The 18,014-nt window shown below is 35.4% G+C and overlaps 1 protein-coding gene across 9 annotated transcripts in view; it reads right to left on the bottom strand.

The window, feature by feature from the left end:
• B4GALT6 (beta-1,4-galactosyltransferase 6) overlaps positions 1–18,014 on the bottom strand; it is a 107,686-nt gene that overhangs the window by 42,447 nt on the left and 47,225 nt on the right. For 6 of the 9 annotated variants that reach the window (XM_001369324.4, XM_007487202.3, XM_056823843.1 and 3 more), the window contains one exon: positions 10,915–11,028. The exons of the other annotated variants lie outside the window; for them this stretch is intronic. In XM_001369324.4, coding sequence (XP_001369361.1) covers positions 10,915–11,028 — 114 coding nt within the window. The remainder of the gene's footprint in view (positions 1–10,914; positions 11,029–18,014) is intronic. 9 annotated transcript variants of the gene reach the window in all.

Raw genomic sequence — 18,014 nt, forward strand, 5'->3', positions numbered from 1 at the left:
GGCTAAGAAATCAGTCTGGTGCCAGAAAGGGTCAGTTGAGGAGTCTGGATTTTATTCAGAAGACACTGGAGTTATTTTTGAATGGAGAAGTGATAAGATCAGAGTAATTTTTCCTAAATATTTATCTACCAGGAATATGAAATATGGATTGAAGAGAGCAAAGTCTGAGAGCAAAGATCAGTTGGGAAAGTAGTGCCATAGCTCAGTTCAGTGGTAATGAGGCATCTACCAAGGCTACAGCAGTGGGAAGGAAAAGGAAGAAGATGCAAGAAATATTGAAGAAATAGAATCAATCAGATTTTGCAATCGAAAGAGAGCGGGATGAGTAAAAGATAACACCAAGCTTATCAACATGAAGTGGCTATGTGAGCAATAAGGCAACTGACAGAAATCGGGAGGTGAGAAGAAAGAAAAAGATTAGGGGAGGGGGAAAAGTTCAATTTTAGACACACTGTATTTGACATGCCAGCAGGGCATATGTATTTAGATATAAAACATTTAAATGCCAATCAAGAGCTTACAACTATAGATTTTTGAATTATCTGCATAGAAGTGCTAGATGTGAGAGATAACAAGAGTACTAAGAGTTATTTATTTAGCACTTAACATTTATAGAACTTCTAGGTCTCATCAACAAAATAGAGGACTAGACTTTTTCTCTAATCCTCACAACTTCTCAAACCTCTCCAAAATGGGAATCATGTGCAAGAGACAAAGCAATTTCAGCTTTTTCCACCAGCTAGGACACCAAGACCCCGACAAGGTAAAAACCCTAAGAACCAACAGTAGAGAAAGTCAATTGTTGATCTAACCCACAATGCAGCATGACCCACACACACTCCCCACAATACTCTGGCAAGATAGTCAACGAATTCAACTCTACTGTGTCTACTTCCCAGTGATGTGGAAAACTAAAAGGAAGAATATTGCTCTGACTGAGATTGCAGTCCTCTGTGCCTCAATAGTACTCAGCTAGAGGACTGAGGAAGAAAGGAAACTGGGACAAGGTGCCAGAGTGTGTGTGGATCCACCAGAAATCAAAAGGTTCAATATCCATTTGGGAACAATTCTATTCTCCCAAGAACTCTCGACACAGAGTCTTATTTCCTCAGTGTAGAAAGAAGCTTACAAGCCTGTGAGGTCTACCTTTTAGAGAAACTGAAAGGAGAAACTATTATCAAAGAGGAAAGAATCAGAAATGAGCAAATAAGGAAAAAAAGAACAAAATTACTAGAGATCTCAGAAGGAAAAAAATTTAGTTAAGGATCTTGGGCATGAGTAGATAAAGCAATAGGGAAGAATATTAATAACAGAAAGGAATACGGTCTCCAGATCAACTAAAAGATTCCTGGCATCTATAAATAAATATTGCATGACAAAGGAAAATGAATCACCACCTGATAAGGCTGGTTGAAGACCCTGTGTGTTCCCAAGAGGATATGGAATACCCCAGCAAGATGTTTCTGAATGGTTTAAAAGAGAGATAGGAATTATGAAAGCAAAATGTATGACTTACGCAGCAGAATTCACAGAATAGAAAAACTGAATCCATGGTAGCAAAGATCCCCAAACAAACAAAAGAATAACTGATTGAAAATGCAAATACAAAGAAATGAAGAACAATCTGAAAGAAGTGGATGTTAAAAGAAAATATGGTCTACATACAAGCAAAACATTGATCTCAAAGACAGGAGAGATTAGTTAAGTATATATGTCTCCCAAAAGAAAACAGTCTCAAAACCTATGAATCATCCTCTATTCCTCAACCTCTCTCTCACCCCCCAAACACCCATATCCAATCTGCTGCTAAGTCCTGTCCATTTTACCATCCTCTACTTAGCTGTCAAAATGATTTTCCTAAAGCACAGGACTGTCCATGCAATCCCCTACTCAACAAGCTCCAATGACTCTTTTTCACCTCCAGAATTAAATATAAAATTTCTTGTTTGGCATTTGTCCCCCACCTTACCTTTCTTATCTTCTAACACCTTATATTCTCCCCCTCAACATACTCTTTGATCCAGTGACACTGCTCTTTTTTCTCTGTTCCCTGGCTTTAACCTCAGCTAAAATCACATTCTCTACAGGAAACTTTTTTCCCATACTCTTAATTCTATTGCCTTCCCTGTGTAAATCAACTCCATCTTTGTTCAGTATATAGTTGTTTGCATGAATCTCCTCCATAAACTGTGAGCTCCTTGAGAGCTTTGTATCCCCAGAGCTTAGCACTGTACGTGGTATAGAGGTGTACAATTAATGTTTATTGACTGACTAACAAATACAAGTCAAAAAGCCTGAACACCATAATGCAAAAATAACAATAAAAATTTCATCTTATTCTGGGAAATTTCTTTGAAGCAAAAAGCAAACAAATAGTAAAACTCAGTTTCCCTTTTCTCTCTAATCTCAACTAATTTTAGTCACTGTAATAGTTTTACTATCTTTAACACTATTTTGTCATCTAAAGTCTGATTGTGAACATTTTGTCTTCTAAAGGCAGCAAGCTCTTCTTGCTACTAGGCAATTTTGTCTTTTGATATAAGGTTAAATTGCCAATATATTGTACCTGTTAGCTTTCTGGAAATATCCCTTAAGCTATAATTTTCCTTTCCTGGATCAGAAACAGAAGTGACAGAGAAAAATCAAGCTGTGTTTTTTTCACACACCTCTGTTTTAAGCCTGCCTCCAGGAATTATTATTTGTTCCAATCAGCATATGGTCACCTCAGGAAATATGCTATTAACCATACAAATATCACCTTTTCAAGTTCAGTGCTGACATGCAAGCTATTTTGCACTAATGCTAAACAATATGTGTTAGCTAATGTCTTCAACTTGAGAATAGGCACTTACTAATTTTGTGGGTGACTAAAAGCTAGAATAAAAGCTATTTCCTTAGCTGAAAGAAACAAATTCAAAATTATTATGATAGGCTGAAATGAGACAAAGCTAATAACATGAAACTTAATAGGGATAAAAATAAAATCCAGAGTTTAAGTTTCAAAAACCAACTGCAAAGATAAGGTTGGGGAAAACCTGACTTCTTGAAAGCAATTCCCATGAAAAAAGATTTTAGTTAACTGAAAGCTCTATGAGAATCAATATTGTGTATTAATTTTGGGACAACTATGACAATCTTAAAATGTATTAATAAAAGTAAAGCATCCAGATTAAGGAAATAATATGTTATTGCATTCTTTACTGGTCAGACTACAACTGGGATATTTTTGGTTTTTGAGTACCACATTTTAATAAGAACAATGAAAAACTATTGACCTTATCCAGAGAAAGATCATCAGAATTGTAAAAATAAAAATAGCTAATATTTATATAGCACTTTAAGGTTTGCAAAGTACTTTACATATATAACCTCACTGATCTTCATAATAATCCCAATGTTATTGTATTAAAGTGTTAAGCCATTTCACCTGAAGTAATAAAAATGGTTAGCTTGGAAGAGAGAAAGTATAGGATGTACAATAGGTCTTCAAATATATGTAGTATTATCACATTCAATAAGGAGTTCAATATCTTATCACAAAGTCCAGATCTTGATGTTGTTCTGAATACACAGAAACCAAAATTTCCTTCCTGTAATCCATAAATCCTAGTCCTATCTTTTGAAGGCATAGAGAATAACCATCATCCTTATTGTAGGTCAGGCTAATTTATCCAGTTTTGTTACATATTTTGTTTTGATTCTTCTACCCTTCATGTGTGTACACACACATACACATACACACACACACACACACACACACACACACACAAAATCTCTGCAACTTTCCTGAATAACCATACATCTCCTATGATATTCCCTTATTTTTAGTGTACTTAATGATCCTTACCTTCATTGTTCTGTTTTCTACAACAAATTTATTATTGATCATTTTTTCTTTTATTCCCCTCTTTCATAGTTTTGAGTTATTTAAACCCAGAATAGAAACATAATTTAACTCTCCTGAAAAAGAACTCTGTTGCTCATAGTTTTGCTATACTACTAATTTTAATATCTGTAGTCATCATTAGTGTTGAACACTAGAAAGGGTCTGTTCCATATATGGCAAAGAGAAGGCATAAAACAATTATAAATCAAATTAGAATTCATATAAGGAAAAATGTGGCCTTTCTTCCCTAAAATAGACTGTGCCTGAGGCCATCATATCCCGACTGGCTGACAAGGTCACAGTCTGAGGAAAGGAGATCTGCAAAGCAGACACCCAAATGAAGGTCACCCGCTGATCCCCCTCTGACTTCTTTCCCCAAATTTTCCCCACTAATGGACTTGTTATGATTATTATTCTCTCCCCACTACAGGAGAAATAATATGAGAGCAAATACTTATAGGCTATATATATATATATATATATATATATATATATATATATATATATATATATATATATATATATATACCTTACTTTAAGCCCCCTAGGTTATTACCCCAAAAAGATTGCAATTACAGAATTAAAGCCCAAAGATTACTGCCCATGACCCCTCCTTTCTCAAGAACAAGACATGCTCCAAGGCCCTACAATAAACACTGGCCAAAAGCTTGAGTACTATAATGAATCTTTTCCTACAGTTACCACACTCCAATGAATTTGTTGAAACAGAAGCCAAGCAGCATTGCTAGGCACTTCAAAGTAACACAAGAAAAACAGAACTTGTAAATTGAGGAAAATCACAAAACTCGTTTGCTTTAAGTCCTTACACCTAGATATGAAGATATTTTGTTGTTCATCTCCCAAGCAATTATGATTGATAGTGAAAGCTGACCAAAAGCACAATGATCCTCTATCAGGTCAAGGAGTACTGACCTACAAATGGCTTTATTTACATTAATCATATCTATCACAGAGTGTTGCATAAACCTAGTAAATGATCACAGAATTCTTTGTTGTAGTAACATCACAAGAGTGTTGTTTAGGTGATTTGATAATATCCAATCTAATTGTAGAATGCCACATACATAGAAGACTGATTGTGTGTCAAAGAAGCATGTACCAAAAAACCTATATAATAAATGAACCACGGTACTATGGCAGAGCATTATGTGTGATGTCTGCATACATGGGTTGAATGCACAGAGCGTGTGTGTCTCATCTCCTCCTTATTCTGACCATGACATCACATCTGGGCAGAGAAACCTTGGATCCTCAGAGTGGCCGCTGGACAGACCCCTATAGGGCTGTATTTGGGTAATTTCAAAGTTAAAATACTAAAGATAATCATCTTTGTGTAAATACAAAACAAAATTCCTCTAGATAATTCTACACATTTTCACATCTACTAAAAAGAAATTAGGTTGCACCTTCTATTTCTTATTTCTAAGGTAAAGCAAATTTTCTACATCTAGTTGGATAGAATTTGGAAATGCAATGAAATCCATTTTGAATTTGCACCTGGAGTACCTATAAATATTAAAATAACCTTAAATTATTCATTTTAAATCTTGATATTATTATTAAAAAGATTTAAACAAATATTTCATCTTGACTTTGAAGATCAATTATATTTTGATATTAACTGTGACTGTAGTCTCTACTACAAGAAAAATGTATACCCCATTTTTAAGATAAAACTTCTCTACTATTGATTATGCTGAATTGAAAAATAAAACAGAATAATTCTATTCTCAATAAATTTTATCATATATATAGTATTCACATATTGAATAGTCAATTATTTTGTTAATAAGACTTTTGATATATATTTATTATGTTGTTCTCTATCAATAGTATAAAAATCTATTAAATGTTATTTTTTTTTAAATTTTAGTCAACTATAAAACTTCTCTGTGATAATTCCAATTTTACACATTTATTCTATTTCTTATTAATTAGAACATTAAGACTATTTTAAGTCTTTGAAAACAGATATGCAGCTTGGATGGAGCAACCAGCCTTTTGTCCCAGAGAAAATTTAGGGAATCCTAAAGCTCTTGCCCTGATGTGCTATCAATAAAGCTCAGTGAATATTTGTAAGATTAATTATAATAGGAAATACTCCCACATTTTACTGAGGTTTCTGTCTTCCCCAATACCAGGTTTCTCCTTTCAGAAGGCCAGTATCCCAGAGTTTCTCCCTATGAATTGAACTAACCTAGGTGCCAGAACTATTGAGTAGGGTCCAAACCAGATCAGGTTGTAGGTGGTTGGGGAACAATTTGTAATTATACCCAGAGTTATAAAGACCCATGAGCACCACCAGCTGGGCCTTTTTCCCAAGGAGATCAGGGGAAAATAAAAATAGCTCATATGTTGCGAAATATTTATAGCACCCCTATTTGTGGTAGCAGAAAAATGGAATCTGAGAGGATGTCCATCAACTGAGGAATAACTAAATGAATTGTGGAATATGATTGGGATGGAGTATTACTGCAAGAAACAATGAACAGATTCTATTTTTTTAAAAATTGGAATTACATGAGATAATGAAGAGTGAAATGAGTAGAATCAAGAGAACATTATATATATATATATGCATATATATATATACATGTGTGTGTGTGTGTGTGTATATATAAAAACACATACAGGTTTTATAGTTGGAAGAGTAATTTGTGAATGTTCACCTCCAGAGAATGAACTAATTGTAAACATGAAAACATCATATCTGTATTTTGCCAGGTGATGCCTTCTTTGGTGTGGGGAGGGGAGGGTGGAATAAAACAAGATTAAAAAAGAAAAGTTTATTTATAAAGAAAATATGTCTCTTAAAGGAAATATGTCTCTTGACAAGTTCTGACTGATTCCTGGGATCATGAAGAACAAGTATAATCCCTCCTCCATTTGACAGTCCTTCAAACACTCAAAGACAGCTATCATGACCATAAATTTTCTCTTCTCTTCAGCTGAATATTTCCAGTCCCTTTAACTGATGCTAATGTAAAAAGGATGAGATCGAAGTGCCTTTCTTGGGGCATGAGTAGAGATGGAACTCCTAGAGTCATCTCACAAAACAGAAATGAAGCTAAGTTTCCTCAGCTGCTTCTAGGGACATATCTGCTTAGCACTGAAGGATTTAAAAGTGACATAGCAATCACATGATGGTCACATGGATGTTCTAGGTACTCTTAGATTCAGGGCTCTGGACTACTTCTACAACTGTTTAAGGAAGGTAGTTGGCAAGATGACTTGACTTATTATCTCTTTTAAAGTCCTTTGCTGCTTCATATAGACTGGCTTTTCTGTCCCATTAAGGGTCAGTAGCTGGTGGTAGGGATGGTGGATCCCTTTTCCACAAGAGTTGTTCCCTTTAGTGATGGTTTTATGGGCTAGGCTGGAAGCAGGGCCAGTAGTCTGCATGTGCTATTGTTTCTAACATTCTCTCCTGACTTCTATTGTTGCAACATTAACTGCCTCTTGGATTTCCTGTAAGCATCTGGAATTTAACATGTCCAAAACAGTATTTACCCCTCCCAAACTTCTTCATGTGTCTTGATCATCACTATCCTTCCAGAATCCCATGTTTGAATCCTTCCCATTACCTTTACACTTCTCAAATCTATCTCCTCAATACTTAAACAACTACTACCTTAATTTAGGTTCTCATCATCATTTGCATATGCTATTGCAATAGCTTCTTTTGGTCAATCAATCATCAAGCATTTACTGAGCACTCTGTGTCAAGAACAATGTCCTTTGGGTTCTTTACCTAGCAACTCCTCAGTGCCCTTTGTTGGATCATCATCTATCTCCTACTTCTAATTCCTTTTTCCGAAGATCCCAAACTTGTGACCTGGATCCTTTCCTCTTGCTACATTCTCTCTTGATGACCTCATTAGCTACCAAAGTTTTAACTATCATCTCAATGCAGATCACATATAAACCTATATATGAAGCACTACCTTCTCTCCTGAAGTCCAGTTTTTTAACAGGAAATGACCTATGAATATGTCAAATTGGATATGTTCTGTGAACATGTCAAACACAACATATCCAAAATAGAGTTCATTATGTTACCTCCAAAGCCTACCCTTCTTCTTGTTTTCCTAAATTATGATGACCTTGATGGAAATAAGGAAATCAAGAAGGGTAGGCTATGGAGGTAACACATAACCAGATTCAAAACCTCAGGCATCCTTCACTCCTCACTCTCTCTCAAGCCACATATTCCATAAATCACCAAATTTTCTCAATTCTATCTCCACATTTCTTACCTTTCCTCTTCTATCCACTCACATAGCCACCATGATAGGTTAGACCTTCATAAACTCTCACCTAGACAATAGCATCTTCATTGATCTCAGTTCTCTCACTCCTTTTCAACCACTTCATTATGTCAAAGTAGGTCTAGTCATGCTACTCTTCTAATCAATAAGACTCCAATGGTTCCCTAGTTCCCCTAGGGTCAAATACCAATTCCATTGTCTGAATTATTTAAAACCTTTCATAACTTGGCTTCAACATACCTTTTCAGGATTATTACCCATTATTTCCTTTTTTTATACTCTATGGTCCTGCCTTAATATTTCTCCATTTCCCATCTCTTTATCTTTGTACATGTTGTCCCCTATGCCTGGAATGCATCCCCTCCTAACATCTGCATAGCAAAAGAGAAATCCTAAGCTTTCTATAAAGTTTAGCTCAAGCATTACTTTCTATATGAGGGCTTTCCTGACCCTCCCCAGAATTCTAGTGCCTTCCTGCACAAATTATCTTATTTTTGCATACTGTTATAAATGAATATGTTATTCCCTTCTATTCCTTGAAGGCAAGGACTGTTTCATTTTTGTGTTTGTCTTCTCAGCACCAAGCACATAGTAGTTGCTTAATAAATTATCTGATTGATGCTAAAACTCCCCAAATCATCTCCACATGATGATTATGCTATTAAGCCTGGTCATACTTCCTGAACCAGTACAGGTGATATTTGTAACCATGCTTGGAACTTTATATAAACTGCATCCTAATATATTCTAGCCTGCTAGCTTTTTAAACCTTTTCTTATCCACTAACCTTCCCAAATTTGGGCATACTTGATAATCATATCATCCATGATTTTATGAAAATCACTGATGAAATTTAGATCAGCACAAAGTCAAGAATGGTTCTCTGGGTCACTCCTTTGAAATAACTCCTTCAAAATTAACACTTTTTCAATTATAATTAGTGTGGTCATTCAACAAGTTTTTAATTAGTCTAACAATCTTAATATCTAGATTACCTCTATGAAGGTTAATAAAGCTATGTCACAATAAAAGCTAGATCTGACTGACTGGCTTCACTGGACATTTTGTCTTTATTCCACTTTCTCACCCTGGAACATTTCCAAAATACCAGCCTCTTCTCCCATTGTTGAGTTGTTTCTGATGTCTCCATTTTGGGGATGGGATCAAGCCAGCCATACTTTATTATTCTCTTGGCTATGCTTTGGATTCTATAAACTTTGTCACCACATTCTTTTTTTCAGCTCCTTTTTTTGGATTTTCTTCCTCCAAAAGAATGTAAACTCCTAAGAGTTGGTACTATTTTTTTAAACCTTTACCTTATGTCTTAGAACCAATACTAAGAATTGGTTCTAAGGCAGAAGTGTGCTAAGTACTAGACAATAGGGGGTTAAAAGAACTGTCCAGAGTCACACAGTTAGAAAGTGTCTGAAGCCATATTTAAACTAAGAACTTCCTGCCTCCAAGCCTAGTTCTCTATCCACTGAGCCACCTAGCTGCCCCTTGTACTATCTTTTTGCTTGTATTTGTATCCTGGCATACAATACATGCTTAACAAATCCGTGCTGCCTGTCTGAATTCTTGGGTTTATAGATACCATTACTGTAGTTATCTGTCTCAAATCATGGCACCCCTTCTTCTCTCTTTCAGCAATACAAACTGTTAATCACATATTATAAATAAGCCCACTTTATTATGTCTATGAGAAGAGAATCTCCTCTCTGGAAAGAATGTCTTCTAAGCATGGCATCATCATGATGATTCACATGTGATCTCAAAATGAGGCTACTGAGCCAGATTCTGTAATTTAAGATTGGAGAGCTTAATTCATTTCTAATTCAATTTTCTCCTGCCAATATAATAATATAGTTGGGCATTTTAGAACACTATAATGTTTTAATTCAGCTAGATGTCGAGGTAGATGGAGCACTGGACATGGAGGTTGGAAGACCTAAATTTAAATCCCATCTCAAAGACTTTCTTAGCTCTATCACCCTTGAGCAAATCCCTTAAACTTCCGCAGCCTCAGTTTACTCATCTGTAAAAAAGTGAACAATAATAACACCTACCTCATAGGATTGATATATGAATCAAATAAAATACGTATAAAGTTATTTTGCAGACCTTAAAGCACCACAATAATTCTAGCTAGCATCATCATCATCATCATCTTAGAGATAAAAGTTATATGCAAATTGGCCCAAAGGGCAATGAAGAGATACATGGTAGGCACAAGGAGTTTGTAGCATATTTCAATAATGATCTATGTTTTTAAAGTACCATAAGAGATAAGACTAAAGAAATAAAGAACAAAAATAGCCTTATTGTTATAATGGAGCCCATGAAATGTTTAAAAAAAAGAGAGAGAAAACCCACCTAGAAGGCCTCAAATGCAGTATGACAAAAAGAGCACAGGATTCAGAGAAATAGGACCTGGGTTCAAATTCCAGTTCTGCCACTTATTACCCATGATACTTTGGTCAAGTCACTTAACCTGACTTCATCTCAGTTTCCTAACCTAGAAAATGAAAGGACCTCTATTTGTCCCTTCCAGATACTCTGTGAAGGATCTATGGAAAAACATGGACAGGAATTATAGAGAATGAGAAAGCATGAATTGGTTGCAATTTTCACTGATGGAGGAAATTCCCACATCAATGAAATGATGGTTCCGTTGCAACATGAATTATAGCACAAAAAAAAAAAAAACATTTCATTGAATTAACATTAGGTTTCACTTACTCATGTAAGGCAGCTTTTCTGGGCATGGATGGAAAGGAGAATATGTGAAGTTTTCTGGAAGATACATTGTTGTTTGAGCAAGATAATCACTTGAATTATTGCCTTCAGGGTAATCTTTGAGGGGAAAAAAAGAAAAATTAGGGTTTCTATCTCTAGCAAATTACTTGATGTTTTATTCTCAGTTTTTCAGCATATATATTTTTATCAATGTGGGGAAAACTATAATACACAGAATTGGCAGAAGCAGTTCCAGTAATTATGTGCAAAGATAGAGATAAGGAGATGGACACACCATGGCTAATCTCCTTAGGATCATAGGATCACAGATTTATAGTTTCAGGGAACTTAAAAGCCATCTGATCCAACCCTCTCATTTTATAGATAAGGAAACTGATGCTGAGAAAAATTGAGTGACTTGCCTCAAGTGTCTGAATCAGGATTTGAACTCAGGTTTTCTTGAATACAAGTCATGTGTTCAATATTTGATGTCTGACTGACCCTACAAAGGGTACCACAAGGGAACCCTGGAAACAGGGTTTAGAAAAGAACACATCCATTTTATAAGAACATTTTTTATCCTTTTTATATATCTAAAATGCAGTTTGGGGTATTCTAAACTGTGGTCAGTCAGGGACCTTTGGCTCCCATACTTACTTTGGAAAGACACAATCAACTCTACAAGTTATTTGGAAATATAGCAAGGACTCCACTTAGCTATTAAATCACTGCTGGCTATCTATTACCTTAGACAGTTGCAATGGAATATTTCCACACTCACTACAAGGCATTCATCCATACAATCTATAGGGTCACCTGAGGCCCCTTAGCATGCAAATGAGAAATACATCTGTTTAGGAATATGAAATTTTCCATTACTGTTACCAACATAAGCTTTTAAATATATCATTCTAATGCATCACATATTAACACAATCCTGAATTGTATGAGCTTCATGACCAGTAGTCACCCAAAATGTTCTTCTAATACAGTTCATTCTACTCTGTATCTCTTTCTTCTTTTCTCTCCTTTTCTGTCCTCTCTTCCCACTCAGTGGAAGGCTATTTGTTTGTTTAATCACACTGTTTTTGTGTTATGTTTCAAGGAAATTTTTAAAGTATTCTGTACACCTATCCTAACCTATTTGATCTTTCCAACTTCTCTATATCTGTTCATAAATCCTAACCCTCACGCTTGGAAAAGATTTCTCCTCTATGCAAGAGTGGCTACATTTCCCAAGTCAGACATATCTGTGATCTGATCATTTCATTCAAAACAAAGGACAGAAGTTACTTCTTAAAATCAAATAAGAGACCTCTATAAAAAACAGAGAATTGATTTTGGAGTCAAAGCCTGGGTTCAAGTTCTGCCTCTAAAACATCTTAGCCAAAAGAAGAGAGGATCCCTGGGAAAGACACTTAATGTCTCATTTAACCAGACAACTCTCTAGTACTATACATTTTAGAGCTGATGCCAATAAACATTGATAGAACGTATTTCCTTACAGGAATTTTTGTTTACCAATTTATTCCAAATCCAGTAAGCAAATCCAGTTAATACACACATACACACACACATGCACTTGTGTGTGACTATAAAGTATAGTTTGAGGAGGAAATTATATCAGAAATATAACTTATTCTCTTTCCACTATATCATATTTCCCACTTTTTAAATTTTCCAAATTCCCAACATGCAAATACTAAAATTAGCTATTATATTTTAACACTTCTTATACCATCTGTAATAAGTTATAGTCGATATTTGACACTTTTCCAGATGACATATTAAAAAATCCTTTTATAGCTCTTGTTTCTACTAGTAACAATCTGAAGAAAGTATGTGCTAAAACAAAGAAACCTTTTGAATCAGGTTTATTAATTCCTTTTACTTTCTTTGCTATATATATATACCCACCATTTACATATCTGGCAATTACAAGGTCCTTTAATACAATAACACCTGTATCACATGCCTATTTAATAAAATCGCCACCAAACCAACTTTCTTTTGGTTCTTTTTTTAATTTTGCCCCCTAATTACAGGTAAAAATTTTCAACATTTTACAAAGAATATTAAAGATCAAATTCTCTCCCTCACTCTCTCTCCACCTTCCCCAAACTCTTCTCTATATTGAGATGGTAAGCAATCTTGTATAGATTTTACAAGTACAATCATGTAGAACATTTTTCCATATTAATCCTTTGTAAAAGGCAACTCAAAAACATTAGGAAAGAAAGTGAAAAAAGCTTGCTTTGGTTTACATTCAGACTATATCAGTTCTTTTGCTTGGGAAGTAGATGGCATTTTTTTTTTATCATGAGTCCTTTCAGATAGTTTGGGGTCACTGTATTCCTGAGAATAAAAAGCTATTCAGTTGTTCATATTGGGCATTCCTGACTCTGAGTACAGTGTTCTCTTGCTTCTATTTATTTCACTCTGGTTCAGTTAGTGTAAGTCTTTTCAGGTTTTTCGGAGTTCTTTCTGCTTATCATTTCTTATAGGACAATAGTATTCCATTACAATCATATACTATAATTTACTCCAGCATTCTTCAATAGATGGGTATCTCCTCACTTTCCAATTCATTGCTCCCACAAAAAGAGCTGCTTTAAATACTTTTGTACATAAAGGTCCTTTCTCCTTTTGTTTTTCATCTCTTTGAGATACAAACCGAGTAAAGATCTATACTGCTTTATAGCTCTTTGGTTCAAATTGTTCTCTAGAATTACTGAATCAGTTCACAATTCCCCCGACAGTGCATTCATGTCTCAATTTTCCTGCATCCCCTCCAAGTTTTGTCATTTTCTTTTTCTGTCATAACAGCCAATCTGATAGGCATTAGACAGTGCCTCAGAGTTGTTTTCATTTGCATTTCTCCAATTAGTAGTGACTGAGAGTATCTTCGGCATGACTATAGAGCTTTAATTACTTTGTCTGAGAACTGCCTGTTCATATCCTTTGACTATCAGTTAGGGAATGACTTGGATTCTTATTTTTTCAACTCATGTCTATATGTATTTGAGAAATAAGCCTTTATTAGAGAGACTTGTAAAAAAAATCTACACTGTTATGATTACTATGCATTACTCTACATCCTTTCCCCCCTGTTTAGTTTCTGACTGCCAGCTCCCCCAATTTGCCCTTTTTCTATCAGCCCTACCCCCTTCTCTTATCTGTTTCCCCTTCTAATTGCCTATAAGAAAAGAGAGATTTGTACACCATATTGATTGTATATGTTCTTCCCCCATTGAGACAATCTCTATGAAAGTAAGGTTCACAGGTTCCTCCCCTACTTCCCCCATTTTCCCTCCACTAGAAAGATAGATAGAGAGAGAGAGAGAGAGAGAGAGAGAGAGAGAGAGAGAGAGAGAGAGAAAGACAGATAGATATAGATATAGATATAGCTCTTTCATACCTCTTTTATGTGAGATAATTTACCCCATTCTATTTTTCCTTTCCCCTTCTTTCTAATGCATTCCTCTTTCTCATGCCTTAAATTTATTTTATTTTTATATCATCCTATCATATTCAACTTCTACCCTTGCCTCTGTCTATGTATACTCCTTCTAACTGCCCTAATAATTATAAAGTTCTTTGGAGTTACAAAAATCATCTCCCCATGCAGGGATGGACACAATTACTGAATGTCTTTTGACTTCTCTTAACTATTTACCTTTTTCATGTTTCTGTATTTGAAAATCACTAGATCCCTCAAGCTGGCCTTCTAAGTTGTTTTAAGCTGAAAATTTACTTCACCCCATCTCTTTGTGGGTTGTGCTGCTCCATAATTCATTCTGAGGTGTTATATCACAGTTTTTTGGAGGGTAATTTAGTAGAGATCAGATGGATCTGTGTTTCTTCTCCAATATCTTGGCTCTACTCCTAGCTCAACCAACTTTCTATCTCTCTAGAATTATAGGTTTATGGAAATTGCTTGAGGCATCAAACAGGTTAAATTAAAACCATTATAGACCCTCAAAAAATCACAGAATTTAAAAGCGAATGAATCTTTAAAGTTCATCTACTCCAGTCCCTAACTGGGGATTGTAAGAATGAATCCTCTTTCATCTCTACTCATAAATTACAGCCATTCAAAGTGAGGTTATAGGAATATTTTCTTATACTTTTCACATTAAAATTTAGGTAGATATTTTAAGAATTAAAACCTTTGTGTTCACATAAAAGTATAACTAGCACATTTTTATAAATTTATACTTGAAAATATAAATGAGAATTAAGTAAATATTCTGAATACTGTATAAAGAGTCTAAAAATAAAATCACAAAATCCTATAACTTCAAAGTTGATCATCTCATCCAAACCATATTTTTTAAAAGAATTCCCACTACAGTACACTTAACAAATGGTCATATAGCTTTTGCCTAAAATCCTTTAGGGGGAATAAATGCACTACTTCACTGAGGTAGTCCATTCTACTTTGGGACAGTTCTATTGTTGGGAAGTTTATCCTTACATTAAGCCTAAATTGACCTCTTTGCAGCTCCCTAATTCTGTTTTCTTAAGCCAACATCATCCAGGTGGGTGTCATCCTTATATGAAAGCATATATCTGATAAGAAATTTTACATTTTCCAAAAATGCATGCTATACAACATAGCTGTTTACAAAGATGAAATAAAGGAGCAGATTCATTCAAAATTCAATTCAATAATTCAGAAATATTCAATGGGATATATTAATTAAAAATAAAATCCATGCTAATTCATAAATGTTCAGTCATGAAATGGAATAGGGACTTGTATTCTTTATTGACCTTAAGGATAGCTCTGCACTTAGTTTTTTCCAATTTTAGGAGGAGACAGAAATTGATCAATTATTATAATATTATATTTAAATAGCTCCAAAATCCTTTGGATTTCCCTATCCTGGTGGTAAATTGGTAAGGTACACTACTAAGTAGCTGTTTGTTTTCAAAGCAATTACTCTAAACTATTTCATCATAACATTTTTTAGATAATAGTCAAAATCAAGTCCTGTCCAAATTTCCACATAATTCTATTCAATAAATATTAATCACCTTCTGAGAGAAGACTGGACATTGGGAAACCACAAAGTTTAGAGAAAACATAGTCCCTGCCTCGAGGAGATTACCATCTAGAAGGGTGAGGGGAGTTTGGCACATATATAAACAATAATGCAAAATAATATAAGCAAATAAAAGGATACAAAGTGAAGACTGGGAGAAAGAGGAAAGAGGAAATGATTAAGGACTGACAGAATCAAGGAAGTCTTCTGGAATAAGTGACAAGAAGGTTTGTGGGGAGTAAAAGAAACAGGATCTAGGGGAGAGAGCTGATGTTTAGGGTTGGCTCAGAGAGAGGAGAGGGGTTTTGAAGAATTTCCTCCTTCATCCTTCCCTCCTCAGATATGGCTGCTCTCACAGATTGGCTCTTGTTCCCCCTGGTCCTCCTCCACTACTAAAGCCTAAAATGTTTCTTCTTATGAAGATGTCTCTTCTCCTTAAGCTGTTCCACTCACACTTGATTCAAATTTAGAAAAGGATAACCACGTTAATGTAAATTAATCCAATTAGGGTAATACAGAGGAATGGCTGGCAGGGAAAAGAATGGGAAAGGAAAGTGGGGAAAAGGGAGTCCCTTTCCTCTAACTAACCCCCTTTCATCCCTCCTTGAGTTTGGGGGGAACTCAGGCTATGGCAGCCTGAACCTCCCTGAGAGAAAGTCAGGTTGACTGGCCCTGGATTTGGCCCCTTGGCTACAGTTCAGACCCAAGACACCAAGAGTTGAGGTAAAGTCTGACAGAGACTCAAAATGTCTTTTCTCAAGTTTCTCTTCAGTAATCTTTTCAATTGGGAAATGTTGGGGGGGTGGAGGATTTCCAGTCACTAGTAGGAAAAAGGTAGGTAATCCTCAGGAGAAAGTCTTAACCAGCCTTCTCTCTTCAGCTTCTCAAAACTGAAAGACCAACTGCTCTTCAGAAGGAACCTTCTGCTTCTCAAGATACCAGACTCCTGGGACCCCTCCACTGACAAGGAGAAAGACTCAGTCTGGCACTTTTCTTTATGTGATAGCCTCTGTCACAGAACATGGTGAAGAATGGCAGATAAAACAAAGCAGAACATGTAAAGTGGATGGTGAAGAACCTTGTTTTACTAGAATAAGATAAATATGCAAAGGTAAGGTAATGTCAAATTATAGTGTTTTAAAGTCTGGCAGTTATGTAAAGGATGAACTAGTGAAGGTAGGTAGTGAATATAGGGAGACCCAGTCTAACTGACTGATCTCTAACAAGAGATCATCTAGTTCAACAGTCCCATTTTACAGATGAGGTAATTGCAATCCATACAGTTCCAGTGACTTGACCAAAGTCATTTAGTTGGTTAAGTAACAGAGATTGGATTTGAACCTCACTAATGCCAAATCAGTACTCTGACTACTTCGGGTTGGTAATCTAATCAGGTGACCACAAGGATCATTTGTAGAATGATGGAATTGAAAACAGAAAAAAAAAGGAAATTTATTTGAAAGTTACCACAGAGGCATAATTCACAGGACCAGTTAAATGACTGACTATGGGAGTAAGAGAAAAGTAAGTATCAAAGATAAACTTACAGTTTCTAATGTAAAAGATGAGGTGAAAGAAATAGTAGGGTTCAAAAGAAGAGGACAAGGGGAAGATGGCTTGTTTCTTTTTTTAACATGTTGAGTTTGAGGTGTCAGTGGAATATCCAGGTGGAAATATCATATAAATCATTAGAGGAAGATTTTTCAAATTATTTGCATGAAAGTGCTGGTTAGAACTAACCCAGTAAAAGACATTAAATGAAAATGGCAAAGGAGAGAACATAGGGAAAGAAAAGGCTGAAGATAGACTTCTAGGGGAATGCCTACTGTAAAGACTAGAATCTGAAGAACTGGCAAAGTATACTAAGGGACTGATTAGAGAAGCAGAAAGGAGAACTAACTTTAAGAGAGACGATTATGACCTGAAGAAAAGGAAGGAGATGGACCTGGTCAACTATCCCAAATGCTGCTGAAGAGTCAAAGAGGTTAAATGTTTTAAGAATACTAGATTTAGCAATTAGGTTGTTACTGTTAAGACTGGAGGGATCTGTTTCAG

Source organism: Monodelphis domestica, chromosome 3 (genome assembly GCF_027887165.1).
Source record: "Monodelphis domestica isolate mMonDom1 chromosome 3, mMonDom1.pri, whole genome shotgun sequence".
NCBI classification, from domain to species: Eukaryota; Metazoa; Chordata; class Mammalia; order Didelphimorphia; family Didelphidae; genus Monodelphis; species Monodelphis domestica.